The sequence below is a fragment of the Canis lupus genome, chromosome 8, assembly GCF_048164855.1.
Source record: "Canis lupus baileyi chromosome 8, mCanLup2.hap1, whole genome shotgun sequence".
Lineage (NCBI taxonomy): Eukaryota > Metazoa > Chordata > Mammalia > Carnivora > Canidae > Canis > Canis lupus.
The window spans coordinates 38,392,351-38,412,632 of record NC_132845.1 but is presented as its reverse complement, the minus strand read 5'-3'; the positions used below and the strand labels follow the sequence as shown (position 1 = coordinate 38,412,632).

The window sequence follows — 20,282 nt, the reverse complement described above, 5'->3', positions numbered from 1 at the left end:
AACTAATCATACACTGTATGTTACCTAGAGTTTAAATAAAAACTTCAAAGTTCTACTGTAATTTGCTAGAGTCACCTAGTTCCTTGTAATGTCCCCCTCGATTCTTCCTACGCTTAATTTTGATGGCATCTCATAGCTCACACATAAAACAGGAATATTTCATTCATGACCTCCAAGAATACTGATGAAGGAAGTGAGAAGAAATGAACTGGATAACGCAGGAGGAATATACAGCCTCACAAAGTTTGGAAAATAATAGAACAAGTTACACTGTGGAAAGAGCCAGTACATTTCTGGAGAAAGCACAGGACACGAAAGGGCAACCCTTCACGTTTGCTGTTTACTCCGTCACCGTAACATCGGTGGAGCTACCGTGTTCTTGGTCCTTCCAGACGTGGCCACTGCCTGGCGCTTGGAGACCGACGAGTTAATTCCCCAGGCCTGAGCTGGCCTGTGGCTGGACCAGCTGCTACAAACGCGCAGTGATGCCAGCGCCTAGCCCAGATCTTGGGACATGCTCTGCACTCAGACATGTTTGCAGATGAACAAATGAACACGGTGTCAGGTAGTGTATGTCAGGTTTTTATTTTTTTAGATAATATTTTTCATTCATTCATTCACTCACTCATTAAAGAGAGAGAGCAAGCAAGCGAGTGCCTGCTTGCAGGCCTCTACATGCCTGTGAGCAGAGGGAGAGAGAAAGTCCAGCAGACTCCCTGCTGACTGCAGAGCCCAACTCAGGGCCCCATGTCGTGACCCCGAGATTGTGACCTGAGCCAAAATAAATCAGAAGCTTAACTGAATGAGCCACCCAGGTGCCCCTGTCAGGGTTATTACTGATGTGCTATGGTGTTGGCCTGGGTCCAGGGGGTGTTTGTGCGCATCTCCAAGCACGTGGCCCAAGCTGGATCTCATCCACCCTAGATCCACGTAATATATACAGATGTTGTTTGCTTTTAGGCCACACGAAAATACCTAATGTGTAAGATGGAAAGATATTCAAGGCGTGCCTTCTTTATAGGACTTTAACCTACTGGCAGACCAAAAGCTCAGCACTCATCTGCTCTTACCAGGCTGGTTATGGAGTTTCAAAGTCCACTTGGAGGCAAGTTCAACACTTTCAGTTCTTTAGGAAAACAAATGGTGTAGGAGAACAAGGAATCCTTACCTTTAACTTACAGAAACCCAAAAGACGCTGGCATATCCCTGCTCATTCTACTCAAAGCTGTCTTTGGTTTCCAAATTTAAAAATTTTAAATCCATAATCTTTCAGAAGATTATTTTGGGCATCCTCTGGCTAAGTGGGGGGAAAAAAGGCAAAGCCCTTCACCACAGAAAAGCTGTAAGGCGAGGATAGGGCTCAGGCACCGGACAACAGGTGTTAAGGAAAGCACGCCTGGACATGCACACAAAGAACTGACCAGCAAAGACATCGAGGACATGATTGCTACGTTTAATTCAATGGTTATACCCAATCCTGTTCTGTAAAAACAAAACACCCCTATCAAAACTACATTGTGATGTGAGTACAGGTTTCTCGTTTTTGATACAGCTCTAGAAAAAAGTTGGCACCAAATGCACATTAAAAAACGTTTTAAGGCTTAATGAAAATACGGACCAAGGATTCCAAAATGCAGCTTAGAGGTTGAGAACAGGATGCTGAGTTAATGAACCTTCCAAATACAGGCAGTCCCCGGTGTATCGAGCATTTCCCAAATATAAATGGCCACGTCCATCGGGCTCACAGGAGTAGAAGTCCTCTCCTGCTTCTCTGTGACCAGGCTACCAGACACCTAAACCCACTTCTACAGCCCCAGGGAGGGAAGGGCAGGGAGAGCAGGAAGGGAGGGCACCCATCTGTACTGCACAGAGGCTCCTGCTCAGTTCCCCTGTGCCTCCATCCCTACTTCTGCTCCCCACTTCCACCCAAGATCCCTGCTATGGACAGAACGAGGGAGCTCTTCCTCTCACTGGGTGGAGAGCGAGTGCAGGGGTGAAGCCACGGGAACCAGCACTACGACCGCAGCGTTCTTGGCAATTCAGCCTGGTGTTCACATATCAGTCTCTTGAATGTTAAAAACCACAAGACAGTCATAAGCGGTAGTTCATTTTTACCATTAGGACATCGTGTTAAGCAAAAGTTAGTGTGTTTGGGCTTAAACCCTAACTACCATTAATGACTTTTTCTAATGGGGAAAAAAATGTTCTGAATTCCAAACTTTCCTATAAATGACCATTTGCAGGGTGCAGACAGGACTTGAGAGTCACATGGAATGAGTTTCTTGCCTCCCAAGTGAACCGGGCAGTGGAAAGGAGGAAAAGTCTTTGGTTGACAAAGCCACGTGCAGATCCCCCCAGCGTGCCAGGTGTGAAAGGTGGAGTTCGGCAGGCAGCTCCAGCAGGCACTTAAGTGACTAAGCCACTGTGGGTGTGATGAAACGCAGCGCTGTTGCTTTTCTAAATTTCTGTAATGATGCAGGTATTCTTAGTACCTGGCACTGGCTTTGTAGGCACTCATACCAAGAGGCACCCCCACCCAAAGCCTGTGCCCTTGGTCCAATGTGAGGTGTGAGGACAGAGACGGTAGCCCTGTAGGTGCTAACTGGGAGAACCTTCGCCTGAGGGAACCGAGGCAACAGGACCCTGGCCAGCCTGTTATCTCTGCCGGCAAGTATCAGGGAATAGGCCAGTTGGGACTTGGATGTCAAACTACTTTCTGGCCCCAGGTCTCCAGGTCTCTTCTGGAAACTGAGAGGTTCTGCAAAGCTTTAGAAAGAGCAGCTAAGCAAACTTTTTTCCTCCTGGTTGTACCTGAGCAACTGACTATTTCCTAGAAAGGTGCGAGAAACAAGGCAGAGTCAAGAGTCACTTAAGTAAAGCTGGTATTTTAGGAAAGCTCTTTAGATAATATTAAGGATTCAACCCTAAGAAGCATCGCTCCTTCCCACTGTCAACAGGAGTAAAGATGTATGGAGGACTTAGGTAACCCCACGGCCTGGATGCATGTGGGAGGTTCTGTAGCTGCAGGAGTCAGGGGGCTCGCCAAAAGGAAGAGCCATGGCTGGAGAAGGGAGCTGCCCGCATCCCTGGAGCCAGGCACGGGCCTAGACTGGAGGCCGCCAAGGAAAAGAGGGAAGAATTCACGGCCAAATCAGCCTGGGGATGAATGGCCTGAATCCTATGTAAGGTCTGGCCAAGCTGGCAGATGGCAGAAACGGAGCACCTCAGAGGATCAGGGCACAAAATCTTTCCGTAAAGCATGAGACTGAGAATGACTTTTTGGTTTTTGTGGACAGCTGCCGAGGACCAGCAACCGAGGTGGCTCAGGAAGCGTGCAGAGCGACACATGGGGGCTGACCGCAAAGGAGGCAGCAGGGGCCCACGGCAGCCGGCCCGGGGACAGGGACGGTCCCGCGGTGAACGGGGTGAGGACCCAAGGGGCCAGCCAGAGACCCCTGGTCCCCACCAGCAGTATTTTGGCCTGTGCCTCACTCCTCCACCGCCAGCAACACACAGGCTGTTTTTTATTTTCTTGCCAAGACTTCAAGTTTAAACTCTGCTACCGTGTCGGTGATTCCTGGACCCCAGGCAACCAGTGGTGTGTTGGTGTGGCGAGACTGTGGGCAGCCCCACGTCCCTGGGCCTCAGCGCCGTTGGGTGCCACCTGCCCCCACGCCCCTCACACAGTCCCGTCACATCTGCAGTTACCAGTGAGTCCCATTTCATCCCCACCGAGAGGTCTCTTGGCAGTCTGCACGGTGAGGTCCTCCGCGGCTGTGATGGCAGCAGAGCCCGAGCGGCACCCCCAGATACACAGCAGACCCTCTCCCCACCGGGCTCCTGTGGACTAAAAGAAACTATAGTATCTGAAATCCTATCTCTTCGGTTTCTCGACTGGCTACAGGGGAAGCAGCAGCCTCTCCTAGTAGAAGGAGATACTGGATTTGCCTCCAGGTGGGTTGAGGACTTTGTTGTGAGAACGAGGCCTTGGGCCCAGCCTGGGCTCGTGGCTGTCACCTGTGGGCATGGGCTGCTGGGCGCGGCTTCCTTCTCCAGGGCCTCCCTTCTCACCAGGCTCTTCTCTGGGTGACGTGCTCGTTGCGGCTGTGGGACAAAGTCACATGCCATGCCGTTACAGGCCACCCATGGACCAAACAGGCTGGCTGGCCGGTCACGATGGGAAAAGAGAGCACCCAGAAAGGCTACCATCTTGTTCCAAGAAGCCTTTGATTAGCAGAGATCGTTCCTGAAGTAGGCACAAACCTGGGCCTTCATACTATAATGTCCCGAATAAATTCCTGAGTAAGTTATTTCTTTACACTGCTTGGACCCCATTCCCCTTTCTTCGACATCAAGGATAAATAAACTTTCTCAAATTGAACACACAAAGAAGAGGGAGCTCACCTTATCTGGGGATCCAGCAAGGTGATTGATGCAAGGCTTGCTGACCCTCGCACTCGGACTTTCTAGATAAAGGAATGCCCCCTGCCCAGTGCGAGGTGGGGCTCCGAGGCAGCACCCCTGCCCTGGGTGGGCCTCATGGTCTCCCTTCTCACTTTGCGGCTCTCTTGCTCTGCCCACCCCCCCCCCCCGCCCCCCGCCGGCCCTGCTCTTCTGCATCAGTACAGCCTGGGCTGCACTTGCTCGGATTCATTAAAGGCTCCAGAGCCCTGCCCTTCACTACATGAGATCAGCTTCCAGAAGGGGAGCCCTGGCCGTCGACCTAGGCTGACCTTCAATGCTTAGCGAGCGGCTGGAGGAGACCAGCTGGCAAATTTTCTACCTGAAATAACAGCCCATTTCCCTGGCCTTCTTCAAATACTAGGTATCCTCTTGGCAACACACATGACCTTGCTTCTTTTTGTCCGCAGGCCTGGAAGGGTCACGGAATATTCCCTCTCACCCTTGGGGCTGCACCAGCAACTCTCCCAGCGCAGGAGCACCCTGAAGAAGGGACACAAAATAGCAGCTCACCTGTAGGGGCCGATTTGGGGTCTTCTCCTTCACACAAGAGCACGTGGTCCTGCAATAAGGCAAAGCCTAGGTCAGCACATGATTCAGACATTTTACCCTCATTCAAATGGATAAGGACAATCAGGGCACAAAGGGGTTTATTTTTAAATTTTAAACATGTTTTTTTTTTTTACTGTGGAGAATTTTCACCATGAGCAAAGTGGAGGAAGCAGTGCCATGAACACCCTGCAGCCTGCAGCAGCAGCAGCTGACTCACCGCCATCAGACCTCAGCCACACACGTCCAACCAGGGTCCCTCCACCCTTTGGGAGATTATTTTTTAAAGCAAATCCCAGATATTTCAATCACCCACAAATATTCCAAGTAAATGGCTTTTAAAACTGTCCTTTAGGGGCACCTGGGTGGATCAGACGGCTAAGTGCCTGACTCTCGATTTCAGCTCAGGTCATGATCTCCAGGTCGTGTGTGGGATTGAGCCCCACATCCCACTCCCTGCTGAGTGGGGAGCCTGCTTCTTCCTCTCCCTCTGCACCTCCCTGTGCGCATGCATGTACTGTTTCTCTCAAATAAATAAGTAAATAAAATCTTTAGGAAAAAAAAAATTCTTTAAAAAAAAAACCCATAACCGTAATAGCACCTTCACAACTGTGAAACTAAATGACACCTTAAGAGCCTAACACCTGGTCAAATTATCAAACAGAACTGTGTTTTCACGGTTCATCCATGAACCAGGTGCATCTTTATTCCTCCTCATGGCCGGTAACATCCCATTATATGTGTGTAACATATTGTTTATTCATTCACCTATTGGTGGACACTGGTTGCTTCTGCCTTTTGGCTACTGTGAATAATGCTATTAAAACAGGTGTAGGGGATCCCCGGGTGGCTCAGCGGTTTAGCACCTGCCTTCAGCCCAGGGCGTGATCCTGGAGTCCCGGGATCAAGTCCCACATCGGGCTCCCTGCATGGAGCCTGCTTCTCCCTCTGCCTGTGTCTCTGCCTCTCTGTGTCTCTCGTGAATAAATAAATAAAATCTTTAAAACAAAACAAAACAGGTATAAAAGTTACCTGTTTGAATGACTGTCTTCAACATTTTGGGCCGTACACTTAAGAGTGAAGTGACAGGATCATATGGTAAGTTCTGGGTCACCTACTTCGGACACTGTCCACTGTCTCCCTCTGGGGGTGCATCACTTTGCACTCCCAACAGCAATGTCAGCTCAACTTTACTGGTTGTTTTGTGCAAAGAGGAATCTCATTGTGGTTTTGACTTGCATTTCCCCCAAACATCTAAGAATGCTGAGCATCTTCTCCTATGTTTATTGACCGTTTGTATGTCTTTGGGGAAATGTCCATTCGAGTCCTTTCTTCATTTTTGAATCTGGCTGTCATTTTGTTGCTAAGCTTTGTGAATTCCTTACATGTTTTGGAGAATAAGCCTTTATCAGTAATAGCATTAGTTTTTTTTTGTTTTGTTTTGTTTTTTTATTCATGAGAACATACAGAGAGGCAGAGACACAGGCAGAGGGAGAAGCAGGCTCTCTGTGGGGAGCCCAATGCAGGACTCAATCCCAGGACCCCGGGATCACATCCTTAGCCAAAGGCAGACACTCAACCAGTGAGCCACCCAGGCACCCCAGATGATAGGATTTTTAAGTATTCTCTTCCATTCTGTGGGCTATCTTTTCACTTTTTTTTTTTTTTTTGTCTTTTCACTCTTGATACTATCTTTTGATGCACTTAAGTTTTGAAAATGTTTTTGTTAGAGATTTTTTTAGTCATCTGTATACCCACCGTGGGGCTCAAACTCACAACCCTAAGATCAAGAGTCTCATGTTCCACCACCTGAGCTAGCCAGGCAACCCCAAAGTTTTAAATTTCAACGAAGTACACTTTATTTATTTAAATTTTGTTGCCTATGTCCTGGTGTCAACCACTGCCAAAACCACTTCAAGACTGTGAAGAATCAGGGTGCCTGGCTGGTTCTGTCGGTGGAGCGTGTCAACTCTTGATCTCAAGGGTCGTGAGTTTGAGCCCCACATTGGGCATAGAGATTACTTAAAATCTTAAAAAAAACAAAAAAACAAAACAAAACAAAAATCAGAAAAAGATTGTAAAGATTTGTCCATTTCTTCTAAGAATCTTAGGAGGCCTTAAATTACATCTTTGATCTATTTGTATTGACTTCTATATACTGTGTTAACTGAGGGTCCACCTTTACTCTCCAGCATGTGCAGATGCAGTTGTCCCGGAGCCACTGGTATAAGAGACGAGGAGGTCCTTCCCCCATAAAGTGATCCAGGCCCCCTTGTGGAAGTACTAACTGCACAAAGGTGTGCAGGTTTATTTGCTGGCTCTTCATTCTACTCCGGGGGACTGGAGGTCTGCCCTTAGGCCAGCACTACACTGTCTGGACTGAAACTCTGTAGTGATTCTGAGACTGGGAAGTGAGAAGCCTCCAAATCTGTTCTTCATTGTCATGCTGTCTGGCTAATATTCAGGGTCCCCTGAGATTCCCTATAAATTTTAGGATAGGTCTTTCCATTTTTTTTTTTTTTTTTCAAGAAAAATACAATCAAACCAAACTAAACCAAATGGTTGGGACTTTGGTAGGGACTGTATTCTTTTTTCCCTTGGGGGTGGGGTGTAGAGAATCTCAAGCAGACTCCCTGCTGAGCGTAGACCCTGATGCAGGGCTCCATCTCACAACCCTGAGATCATGAACTGAGCCAAACTGAAGACTTGGACACTTAACTGAGCCACCCAGGCGCTGATAGGAAATCTATTCAAAAATCCCTTTTTAATCATCAGGATTACTGAATGCCCTCTAGTGATTGCTATGACAAGTCCTCTATTTTGCATTACTCTGAGTCCCAGTGACATCAATTAATATGAGGTATGGTCTGATTTGGGCTTGATTTTTCAACGACAAAAAAATTTTTTTTAAGATTTTATTTATTTATTAACGAGAGACACAGAGAGAGGGAGGCAGAGACACAGGCAGAGGGAGAAGCAGGCTCCACGCAGGGAGCCCGATGTGGGACACAATCCTGGGACTTGAGGATCACGCCCTGGACCGAAGGCAGGCGCTCAACCACTGAGCCACCCCAGCGTCCCTTTCAACAAGAATTTAAAGGTGGTCTACAATGTTTCATAAGGAGGTTATTTTTGGTTGTCCCTTGTTTTGTGATGTTAACCGATACTGAGATACAAGATTTCATTAAAGTCAGCAAAATGATTATACGTGAACTGTTACTCCTTCTTCATTTCTGGCTGAAAGGAAAGTTGCTTCAGCAGTAGCCCCCCTGGGGCGTAGCTCATGTAGAGACACTGGCTGGTGCCACACTCTGTCTCCTGCCATTCTCCAACCAAATTAGACTTTTTTTTTTTTAGGATTTTATTCATTCATTCATGAGAGACACAGAGAGAGAGGCAGAGACACAGGCAGAGGGAGAAGCAGGCTCCGTGCAGGAAGCCCGACGCAGGACGTGATCCCGTGATCATGCCCTGGGCCAAAGGCAGGCGCTAAACCGCTGAGCCACTTAGGTACCCCAAATTAGACTTTAAAAAATATTATTATAAACCCAAGAAATCTAAATACCAGCTGAATTTTAATCCAATGCAGTTATTGTACTCAGTGATGACCATTAAAAGCAGTGAAATTTTCGAATAGCCTCAGTGCCCTGGGGCAGAGTGGAGCAGCAGCCCACGGGCAGGGGGCGCATTTCTCCGTGGACTCAGGGGGGCTGTGGAACCACCACAAAGACCGCACTCAGCAAAATCTGCGCTGGCCACTCAGCCTCTTCCTGGTAACACCCACACCTACCTGTGAGCCTTTTCAAAGAGTCATTAGCTCAATTTTTGTTTCTCTTACTTTCACAATTGCTACCTGAATGTAGCCAATACCTTGGGTTTGTTTGGGTGTGCCAACGGTGAGGTGGCAGCCACGGGGGACCCAAAAATGTCACTGGTCTTCCCACCAGGTGGGTTCAGACGCTGTCGAGTCTGCACAGGTGTGGATTCGTCAAAGATACCACTTCCTTTCCCCCCTGCAGAAACAATTACACACAGTGAGCAACCCACAACAGCCACCTGGCACCACCCTCCACCTTCACTACTTCAGGGACCTGCCGTCATGGGACACCCAGTGCCAGTCCCCAGCTGAGGCCAACAAGGAGGGGGTGATGACGTTGGTGAGGGTTCCTAAAGACCTATGTCTTTATCAGGGGCCTGCTGGGACCTTCATTCCTGGGCTGGGCCCTAGAGGCAAGACGGTAAGATGGCATAGAACAGCATTTCCCATTTAGACTTCCTTAACCTTGAACTTGTGCTGTCCTGTTAAAGACTCGTCTTCATTAAACCCATGAAAAATTCTTTATGTTCAAAGCAAACAATTCCATTTTTAGGTCAGATAGATAGAACTGAATTTAACAACACGCCATACTCAAGGCAGACCTGTAATCTGGAAAATAACACCATTAGTCATTCTTCTGACCTCATTCTGGCCGGAACTCCCAGTGACAAATAGATATGTCAGCAAATTATGGACACTTAACATCCTACATGCAGCTCTAGGTGATGCGATGAGTCGTAACGAAAACATGCTTCTGACAAGTAACTTCTCATGAGCTGATGATTCTGGCCAGACATCAAGGTCCACGCCCGGACTCCTCTGTTAGGCAGAAAGACGGCTGCCGCACACCACGAGCTGGCCGCGTCTCTGCTTGGCAAATGCCAGTGCCTTTCCCCAGAGAGCTGTGTTACTGGAGGTGGGCCGCCACTCGTGGCCCTGGGACACCGAGGACTCACAATCTCAGAGGCGGAAAGAAAGGTGTGTTGCGCTAAGGGGCGGGCCGACCACACAACTTCCTTGGCCTCTCTGTGCCCCCAGATGCTCAACTGTCAAACGGGCAAAACAGAAGGACGAGCTTCACTGGTCCCTTCAATGGCTCACAGCAGCTCAGGCATCAGGTGCCTAGAACACTGCCAGGGACATAAATGCTCAATAGACGTTCACTCTACTTTCCTCGTAGTGATAAGGGAACTCTCCAAGACAGATACACCGCTCGGTGAAAAGAGGCACGAAACCATCTACACAGGGTGCGAAGTTTTGATGTACATTGAGGGGTCACCATCCACCCCCACCTCGGTCCCAGAATGCGGCTCCCTATATGGGCCGTGAGCACAGGACAAGGGACTGATGGGCTGTGGGACTCAACACTGCTTAGCATGTCCTTTCTCAGAGCTTTCATCTTTACTTACTCTTTTCAAGAACCCACATGGAAAGCAGTCACTTCCTGGCTACAATCGCCCAGGCCACTAACAAACACAACGTGCATGACTAGACCCTGTGGGCTCCCCGGGGAAGGACTCGAGCTCTTGCTGGCTGTCACACCCATCGTAAGGGTGCCTGCAGCTGGAGTGGCCCCGGGGATGCAGTTTCCTGGGGACGTGGAGGAGTGCAAGCCCAGTGAAGACCGGAACAGAGCGCAGGAAGCAGCACTTTTGGGGGTGGAGAACAGGCCAAGAATGTGTGAGGCTGCCTGTGCCCGAGATGCACGCACGCCCTGTCATGTTGATGCCCACAAGCCGCCCGCCGCCCCGGGGGCTGCAGACGCCCACACTGCACGGTGCTGGGCTGCCAGGTGAAGCCCCTGTGCAGTCCCTTGCTGACTCTGAGCCTAGACACGTGGCCCAAACCTCCTGGCTTCATCTATCAACCCTAAGGAGGCCACAAGGAGCAAGAGTACTGACCCAGGGCCACTGGTGAGATAAGCAAGTTAATCCATGTCAAGCAGGCAGAGGGTGCTGGGCACAATGAGCCCTCAATGATGCTGCAGGGCTGCCATCAGCAAAAATGTCTCCACCACAAACTGGGGAAAGCATTCCATCCATACTGTGCTGTTTCCGGTTGTACAACAAAGGCTTAATTCTTTTAAAAATGCTCATTCAGGGCAGCCAGGGTTGCTCAGTGGTTGAGCATCTGCCTTCAGCCCAGGGCGTGATCCTGGAGACCAGGGATCAAGTCCCGCATCAGGCTCCCTGCATGGAGCCTGTGTCTCTCTGCCTCTTTCTTTTTGTGTCTCTCATGAATAAATAAAGAAAATCTTAAAAAAAAAAAAAAAAACTCATTCAGTGTTTTGAAAAATGAAACATAAAAGTAACTCAATTTAAAGTTTTTGGCTAAAAAAATTTAAAAAAATAAAGTTTTTGGCTAAAGACACTGCTCATCAAAAAACGGTCTTTAAATTCTGAAACATAACAAATGTTTCTAAGATATAATAATCACAAATAACAACATCCAGGTAACTACCACCTGGAAGGTACAGAGCAAGACTGGCTTCCAGAACCTTGGGTGTCCTTCCTCACACCCCAGGTCACCAAACACCTGCATTTCCTGGAGACCGTAAACTTTTTTACTGGGTGTATATCGAACTCTGAACAACGGAGCTCTATTTCTGCACTTTATAAAACGGAATCACCCTGCATGTCTATTAGTCAGCATTTTACCAGAAAGATGAACTCAGCTTTGAAGAAGGAAAAGGTGCTTGATTTCAGCCATAAAGATAAATTCAAGATTTGCTTTTTAAAGAGATTTATTGGGGATCCCTGAGCCCTGGGTGGCTCAGTGGTTTAGCACCTGCCTTTGGCCCAGGGCGTGATCCTGGTGTCCTGGGATCAAGTCCCACATCGGGCTCCCTGCATGGAACCTGCTTCTCCCTCTGCTTGTGTCTTTGCCTCTCTCTGTGTCTCTCATGAATGAATAAATAAAATCTTAAAAAAAAAAAAAAAAAACAGATTTATTTACATCAGAGCGTGAGCGCATGCATGTAACTGGGAGAGGCACAGGGAGAGAATCTCAAGCAGACTCCATGCTGAATGCAGAACCCAATGTGGGGCTCGATCCATGACCCCGAGATCATGATCTGAGCTGAAATCAAGGTCAGACACCTAACTGACAGATCCACTCAGGTGCCTGTAAGATAGGCTTTTTTCAGAACAAAAATGCAAGATAGACACCCTGCTGGCAAAGCAGTGAGCACTGGGCCCTCTTACGACCAGTCAAGAGTGTCCACAAACATTTTAAGCTAATCCAGCAATTCCATTTTGAAACACTTTTCCCAACTCATTCTTCAGGTCTAAGTTAAGAGCGTGAGCTCTGGAGTCAGGCAAGCTGGGATCCAAGGGCTGACTGTGCCACACCTGGGTGTGAGCTCTGGGGATGGCAGTGAATCTCCCTGGGGCCCCACCCACCTCCTCCGAGTGCAGACGGGACCCAACGAATATATGGAAAGCAGTGAGCACAGCCCCTGGCAAATACCAAACTGTCCCCACATCTCAACCACCAGTTAGAATAGGGAGTACACTGTGGGGTAGACGTGAGCCAGGAACCAGCAGGGCCCACCCGTGAAGGGTAAAGAACCACTGCGCATGACAATCCTTGGCTAATGCCCATCACACCCTCTGTCCTGGACACATTTCTCAACCAGGCCCTCTCAGCGGAGGGTAGGAGTCAGGTCAGCTGCAGGGGGAGCACACTGGAAGTTGCCCCTTTCAGCCGTCCCTTGAGAATCCGTCCCAGCTGCAGGGGGAGCACACTGGAAGTTGCCCCTTTCAGCTGTCCCTTGAGAATCTGTCCCAGATGGTCTTCTTTTCTTTTTTCTTTTCTTTTTTTTTCTTTTCTTTTCTTTCCTTTCCTTTCTTTCCTTCCTTCCTTCTCTCCTTCCTTCCTTCCTTCCTTCAAGATTTTATTTATTTATTCATGAGACACACAGAGAGAGGCAGAGACATAGGCAGAGGGAGAAGTAGGACCCCCACAAGGAGCCAAAAGCGGGACTCAATGCTGGACCCAGGGTCACACCCTGAGCCAACTGCTGAGCTACCCAGATGTCCCATCACAGATCGTTTTCAAAGAGCACTTGGCAGGACAGAAAACAGACCCCAAACAATAGCGCCAGGAGAAGCAGGAACCGAGTTCTGGCGGTCGTCACCACATCTTGTGACCACGCGCTACATAGAAGCACGCTCTCTCTCTCTGGTCATGAGAGGCCCAGGCTGTCCGCTGGGGAACCACAGGAGGCTGGGGGTCTGCAAAGTGGCACCACCCCCAAACTGCCATACATTCCAGGGACCTGGACACCCCAGGGGCAGCTCCAGACACCCTGTTGAGCCAGCAGCCCGTTACAGGTACGCGGGCTAACGGACTGTGCCTCTTCTGCTATCGGTGATACGAAAGATGTGCAGGGCTGACCACTCCAGCCCCACACCTGTACGCTAGAAACCACGAGAGTATTACTTTTAAGAACCACCTGTTGCAGGGCAGCCCTGGTGGCACAGCGGTTTAGCACCGCCTGCAGCCCAGGGCATGATCCTGGAGGCCTGGGATCGAGTCCCACGTCGGGATATTTGCACCCAGAACTACAGCAAGGTAGGTAAGGAGCAGTCCTAGCTTTGGTGATGATGGGTTTATTATCTGCCTGGAATACTGACTCCTGCGTCTGGCCTCTCAAAATCTTTAAGGATGGACAAACCTAGGTTTCCCTCTGGGATAGATAAAGGAGAGAGCTCCTTAGGTAACTATCACCATTTGGTCACTCAACTGGATAGTCTATCAGCCAAAAAAAGATTTTTTTAAGACTGTTTCCCATTGTGACTACTGGAAGTGGGATCAGCATTAAAGAACTATACGGACTGAGTTATCCTTTTTAGAGTTTCAATCCCATGGACTATTTGATTCAAAATACTCTAAGAAAAAAAAATTTAATTTATTTTATTTATTTATTCATGAAAGACACAGAGAGAGAGGCAGAGACACAGGCAGAGGGAGAAGCAGGCTCCATGCAGGGAGCCTGATGCGGGACTTGATCCTGCGTCTCCAGGATCACACCCTGGGCTGAAGGCAGGAGCCAAACCGCTGAGCCACCCAGGTGTCTCATGAAAAATGTTTATATGCACAACTTACACAAAGTTTGTGGAATCGCAAAGTGCCTGTGGGAAACTTGGGAGAGCCTCCCTGGTGGATACCAGAATCCCATCATCTGTCTCTGTTTCCTTAGTGCCTGGACTCAGCCAGGATCTGCCGACATAGGAAGTCATTCAAGAATGACTGAGCTGGGGGCGCCTTGGTGGCTCTTGATTTCTGCTCAAGTCATGATCTCAGGGTTGCGAGATCAAGCCCCACGTTGGCTTCTATGCTCAGCATGGAGTCTGCTTGAGATTCTCTAAGACAAATAAAACTTAGGAAAAAACAAAAAACAAAAAACAAAAAACAAGAATGACCAAGCCACCTTCAAGACAGCAAGTAAAAGTCAGAACAAGACCATCCTTACATTCTAGAACTCTGACAGCAAGGGATAACCTATGCCAGAAAATATGTGAAAGGGGTCAACGCAAAGAAATAAAAAATGTCATCAAAAGAGCAGCATAAAACAGAACAAGCAGAGGTGAAAGGATGGAGGATTCAGGGAGGCCCATACCTGGGGGATTGGTCCTCTTAGGGATGTTCTGAGGTTCTTCAGTTGGTCCAAAAATATTAGATGCCATCCTATTGGGCCTGCTTGAAGGAGCAGCTTCTTCTGGACTTCCAAAAAGATTGCTGGCCTCTCCTCCTGGGGGCTTCATGGCCCTGGGAGCACAGAGCAAGTGTGAGACACAGAGGGCTGATGAGGCTATCACCCGCCAGGCGGTCCGGCGCAACTACGCAGGGAACGTGTGCCTTCTCATGTCCACACCACGATTATTTAGCACTGGCAGGACTGTCTACAGCCAGCCACACAGCAAGCAAACTTCTCCACTGTCCTGAAAGTTCTCTTTGTCAACTGGGGTTAAGCCAAAACCCCTCTAGAAACATATATGCTTGGAAATTATTCCTGTGACCTCCTGCTATGTAAAATTAGTTTCCCTAAAACAATGTGGCAAACTGACCCACATTTACTAACTTTAATGCTGATTTTAATTAGTACACGAGTGTTTAATACTACAAACACACTCAGGCGCCTGGCCGGCTCAGTCGGTGGAGCGTGTGACTCTCCATCTCAGGATCGTGGGTTTGAGCCCCATGGTGGTTGTAGATAGAAGTTAAAAAATAGATTTAAAAAATTAAGACAATACCATAAACACATTCAGAACATCTGCTAAAAGCTTACTATCTGTGTCCACCCTTCCATGGGCCTTACACAGCAACCCTCTAGGGGAGCCAGTATTTCCATGGATGATGAACCTGAGACAAAGAAGCATCACTAGAAACGTGATGTAGGAAGTAGCAGAACCAGAACACAAACCCAGGCAGTCTGGCTCCAGAGCTCAGACTACACCCTCCGGCTTCTCCTAAAGGCCTCTTGAGAAAACAAGGGTCAGGACTGATGTGCAGAATCCACACAGGGAGAGCCATCTCCCGTCCTCGAGTCCCCTGACAACAGCAATCACAAAGGTCAGAGGGCACACCTGCTGGCACCTTTTTTTTTTTTTTTTTTTTTTTTTTAGGATTTTATTTATTCATAGAGACAGAGAGAGAGAGAGAGAGAGAGAGGCAGAGACACAGGCAGAGGGAGAAGCAGGCATCATACAGAGAGCCTGACAGACTCGATCCAGGGTCTTCAGGATCACGCCCTGGGCTGCAGGCGGCGCTAAACCGCTGCGCCACCGGGGCTGCCCTAGCACCACTCTTCACACCGACACATGTGCAGCAGGTGCCATGTGCACCCCAAGACCTCTCAGGCAGCCACAGCAGCACCTACCCCAAATCTTGACTGGGGGAGATCGCCATGCACCCCTTGGAGGTCCACAGGAAACACTCTGCAAGTGGAAGACCAGGACCCTAAGTCACTTTTTTTTTTTTCTGAGTCACTTTTTATTGCCATAACCGAAGAATTTGTTTGTCACAGAGCTTGCCCCGACACCCCAGGGCTTCAGACTACACCAGCACAGCAATCACAGGCCGGGGCCCCGTGCATCTTTTCAGAATACCCACAGAGATCTTTAAAATTTTTCAACTGGTCCTTCCTGGGGCCTCAGCAACAGGGCTGGCTGGGACTGCAGACACAGAGACGGACTTCCAGATGCAGAGCTCCACATCACGTGAAAGCCACGACACCGCACAAACGCTGCCCACGACTGTTCACAAGAAGAACAGGGCATCTGAAATGTTTCCAGTTTCCTCAAAACAACCAGAAAGGGAGTCGATCATTCGTTGTAATTTAAGGCGAAGGGGGTTGTCAGGCTCTCTGGCTGCAAACCAGGCCTGCAGAAGCACCTCTCCGCACTAGAGAGGGCAGACAGTGTGCCAGCCTAGCCCGGGCTCACCAACCACGAAGTCAGCTCAGGCTGGCAGGCTTCCCACACGGTGCCGGGTCCCTGGCTGCCGACTCAGCACTTAGTAGTTCCTCGATAATTTGACGAAGGAAAAAAGTCACCTCAGTTTGAGAAAAAGAATTAAAAAAAAAAAAAAGAAAAAAAAACCCACTAACCACACTTAAATTCACAAAGTATTAACAAGGGATCCCTGCGTGGCTCAGCGGTTGAGCATCTGCCTTCAGCCCACGGCGTGACCCCAGGGGTACCAGGATCGAGTACCACGTCGGGCTCCCTGCATGGAGCCTGCTTCTCCCTCTGCCTGTGTCTCTGCCTCTCTCTGTGTGGTCTCATGAATAAATAAATAAAATCTTAAAAACAAGTTATTAACAAGACCTCAGGTCACACATTTTGTTAGTGGCCACGGTAAGGCCAGCTGTCTTCTGCAACCATTTATAAATCACTGGTCACAGTGACAGTCTCCAGATTTGTGGCTGGCTACAGCAGGTCCGACACGCTTGGGACTCCACAGCCATCTCTTTGGAAAGGGGGGTGGGGATGTGTAATCTTCAGAACTGAACTGAATTTAACATCAAACCTCCTGCTGATTTAAAAATCCCTATTTTACACTTATTTGAAACATGGCTCTTTTAACCTTCCAGGTCCTGTTCCAATATGACGCTGACTTGTCCTGACTCAGAGCTCTTTAGGACTCATTCTGCATCCCTGCCATCTCCCGGTCCCCTCTGCCCTGCACCCTGGCTTCACTCTCAGCACAGGCCCTACGCACCCATTGCTGTAAGCCTGCATCTGACCCTGTGCACAGAAATATGGGTGAGAGCAAGTCCTGTGCCTGGAGCGGGGGTGGGGGGGGGGTGGGCTGGGCCCTCTAGTGCTCCTATCAGTGATGCCACGGAGCGCTGAGTCTTACTGGAATTCCAGAGAACTCTGTGGAGGAGACACGGCCCAGTTTGTGGTCTCTGTGTGGGAAGGGTATCCTGAGGCAAAGGATGCAAACCAGGGTTATTGGAAATGACCAAATGTTAATTTGGAGTGGTGGAAATACAATGTTTATTACATTATTCTGTGTACTTTTCTGAATTTTACTTTATTTTTAAAGATTTGAGAGAGCGTGCACGTGCACATATACACACAGGGGTTGAGAGAGAAGCAGACTCCCCCACGGAGCAGGGAGCCTAATGCAGGGCTGGATCCCAGGACCCCGGGATCATGATCTGCGCTGAAGGCAGACGCTCAACCACTGAGCCACCTGGAATCCCTGAACTTTACTATATTTTACTTTGAAAACAAGGGAAGAAAAGTGGCAGCGAAGAAAGCTGTAGCAGATGGACCGCTGTGCATAATGGCCAAGCTACCTGGAAACGGACAGCAACACTTTCATCACAAATACAACGGGGTGGGTGCTAGGGTCTCCTGGCCTGTAGCAGTCATGCAAATCGCAGCGACTGCCCCAACAGGGTCTCAAATACGGGGACTAAGAGTCAGAGTTTTTTTTTTTTTTTTTTTTTTAATTTTATTTATTCACGAGAGACACACACACACAGAGAAGCAGAGACCCAGGCAGAGGGAGAAGCAGGCTCCATGCAGGGAACCCGATGCAGGACTCGATCCCGGGACCCCAGGATCACGCCCTGGACTGAAGGTGGTGCTAAACCGCTGGGCCACCCCGGCCCCCCAAAGAGGTTATTTTGATAGAAACAGAACCCACAATGGCTCAGTGTGGGCTTCACCAGGCTCCCGCTCAAGGGCGGTTACCACCAGGACACTGATTACAGGGAGGAGACGGGGGTACTAGTGAGCTCAGAACTTACAATGCTCTGAGCATTGGGGGGTTGCAGTTACATCCCCTTCTTCTCTACCCCTCAACATATGCTAATAAAGTCACAGAGTACACAAGAGGAGCCAGAAGCCTCATGACAAAGAAAAGCCACAGATACAGCTCAAGAGGACGATGGCACCAGCAGAGGCAGGGAAACAAAAGCCACTCTCACCTCTAGTTCCTGATCTTCCCTCCGAGAGCTGCTGCCTGTGTTTCAGAAAAGCTTTTGGGGACTGCTCAGACTTGGATAAATCCTTTACAGCTGAGGGATGACCTCAGACCAGGGATGGCTGAAGCATGATGCCTTTTGACAGTTCAAAGTCCCTTTAACACAAGATAACCCCTCAGCAAGAAAACAGAAGCTGCAGGGCCTTAAAAGCGGAAATCCTGGCCAGGCGATACTACAGCCACCCACCTGACTCCCTCCCTCAACAGCCAAATGTGATGTGAGGCCTTACAAGGCCTGTCCCGCGAACCAATTCCTTTAAGATGGCTGCTCAAACACAAACCGTCTGATGGATCCTAAGCAGAAGCTTCTAATTATGTTTACTCATCCAGCCCAGCAGAATGCTTTACTTCTTCAACCTCCTTTCTGTAATCCCCTCTCCAAAACCAGTCCCACAAAGCAGCGTGGGCTGTTACTTTAGAGCAAGGGCTCTGAAGCTCAGAGAGTCAACGTAACACCATCGTTAGGGCATTTATTCGTGAACTTCAGCGTTCTCTGGGCATCCGGTGCCAGGCCGTGTGGACAAACCGGATGAACCCAGAGGACAGGAGGGGGAGAGCGGGGCAGAGCCCCGCCCAGCTGGCGTGGGTGGTGCTCATCAGCGCTCACAGCACCAGCACCTGGATGCTTTCGGAGCGCTTGGCTTTGCATCTCCGGCCCTCATCAGTACACATCTGGACTCGTGTGACTGCTACTCATTGTTCCACGCTCTGATGACTAATTACTTAGGTGTGTTACTGAACGCTGACCTAGCCCCTCCAGACTTACAGGATTTGACTTACAACTGCAAGTCAAAGCAGTTCTTTCACTAATTAGCCACCCTACATGGTATTCACTCAACAGCTGTCACATACACAGTCTCTACTTTCAGGGCACGGCTAGGGGACAGAAGAGGATCACAGTAAAGAAAACTCACGGGCACCTAAGCCCCTCCCGATCTACAGAGTAAGGTGGCTCCTCCAGGGCCAAGGCAGACCTTCTCTCGAGCTCTGGCAATTCTAATTTCCCCGGGCAACCCACGGGCCGGTAGAAGTTAAGCTTGTCCGGGGTGTTGGAACCCAGTCCCAGCCTACAACCGGATTTCTGCTTCTATTACTTGCAGTTGGCTTGATTCTCCATTGGCAGTGGAGGGAGAACACCGCCTGGTCCCCAAACTATAGGACCAGGGTAGGGCACCACCTGGCCTAAGGGGGCCCCTGGCTACAGGGGGACCGGGATTAGGGGCGGGGGCTTCGGCCCCAGGGGGACTGGGGTTAGGGGCGGGGGCTGTGGCCACAGGGGGACTGGGGTTAGGGGCGGGGGCTCCGGCCCCAGGAGGACAGGACTTAGGGGCGGGGGCTGTGGCCACAGGGGTACCGGCGTCAGGGGAGGGGGCTCTGGGGTCAGGGGTGGGGGCTGCGGCCCAGGGGACCGGGACCCCGAGAGAGCGCCCAGGACGGCGACCCCCACGCGCGCCAGCACAGGGTCCCGGAGGGCGCGGCCGAGCACACACCCGCATGGTCCCCGGCTCCGGGCAGAGGAGGGGCGCGCTGGACGCGGAAGGAGAGCGGGCCCGGGGAGCCGCGCGGAGTGCGCGCCTCGGCCCCCGGCCCCCCCCGCCCTCCACGGCTCTTCCCGGCGCCCCCGCCGCCCCCGCCCCGACCCCGCCGAGCGCCCGCCCCTCGCACCGGGACCCGGAGGCCGCGGCTGTGAGGTCACCGCCCCCGCAACCCCCGCCACGTACCTGGAGCCGGCCCGGCCGCCCTCGGTCTCCGGGCCCCGGAACATGTCGCCCGCAGCCCGGCGCCTCCTCGCCCGCCGCGCGGCCTTTCCCGCCCGGCCCCACGCCGCCCGAGGCCCGCCCGCCCGCGCCCACTGGACGCCGGCGACGCCAGTCACGCGGCCGCAGCCTATCGCGGCGCCGGCCCCGCCCAGGCCCCCCCCCGGAACAGAGGCCCGGCGAGGCTCGCGCCG

The 20,282-nt window shown here is 50.4% G+C and overlaps 1 protein-coding gene across 2 annotated transcripts; it reads right to left on the bottom strand.

Moving 5' to 3' along the window:
* Positions 1 to 1,432: 1,432 nt before the first annotated feature.
* JPT2 (Jupiter microtubule associated homolog 2) lies at positions 1,433 to 20,163 on the bottom strand. Of its 2 annotated transcripts, none has more exons than XM_072835257.1 (5): positions 20,053 to 20,163; positions 14,451 to 14,599; positions 8,881 to 9,023; positions 4,975 to 5,023; positions 1,433 to 4,104 (listed from the first exon to the last, which is right to left on the bottom strand). In XM_072835257.1, exons 1-5 carry the CDS (start codon positions 20,094 to 20,096, stop codon positions 3,923 to 3,925), a joined length of 567 nt encoding a protein of 188 aa, XP_072691358.1. In that variant the 5' UTR covers positions 20,097 to 20,163; the 3' UTR covers positions 1,433 to 3,922. The 2 variants fall into 2 exon arrangements, with proteins under 2 accessions (XP_072691358.1, XP_072691359.1); XM_072835258.1 differs by lacking the exon at positions 20,053 to 20,163 and adding an exon at positions 15,711 to 15,754.
* Between the last annotated feature and the right edge of the window lie 119 nt (positions 20,164 to 20,282).

Coding starts and splice junctions, on each gene's coding strand:
- JPT2 (XM_072835257.1), bottom strand. CDS start 20,096: ATGTTCCGGGGCCCGGAGACCGAGGGCGGCCGGGCCGGCTCCAG. Junction 14,600..20,052: donor GGCGGCCGGGCCGGCTCCAG/GTACGTGGCGGG, acceptor CTGTGCTCCCAG/GGCCATGAAGCCCCCAGGAG. Junction 5,024..8,880: donor CACACCCAAACAAACCCAAG/GTATTGGCTACA, acceptor GCCTTATTGCAG/GACCACGTGCTCTTGTGTGA.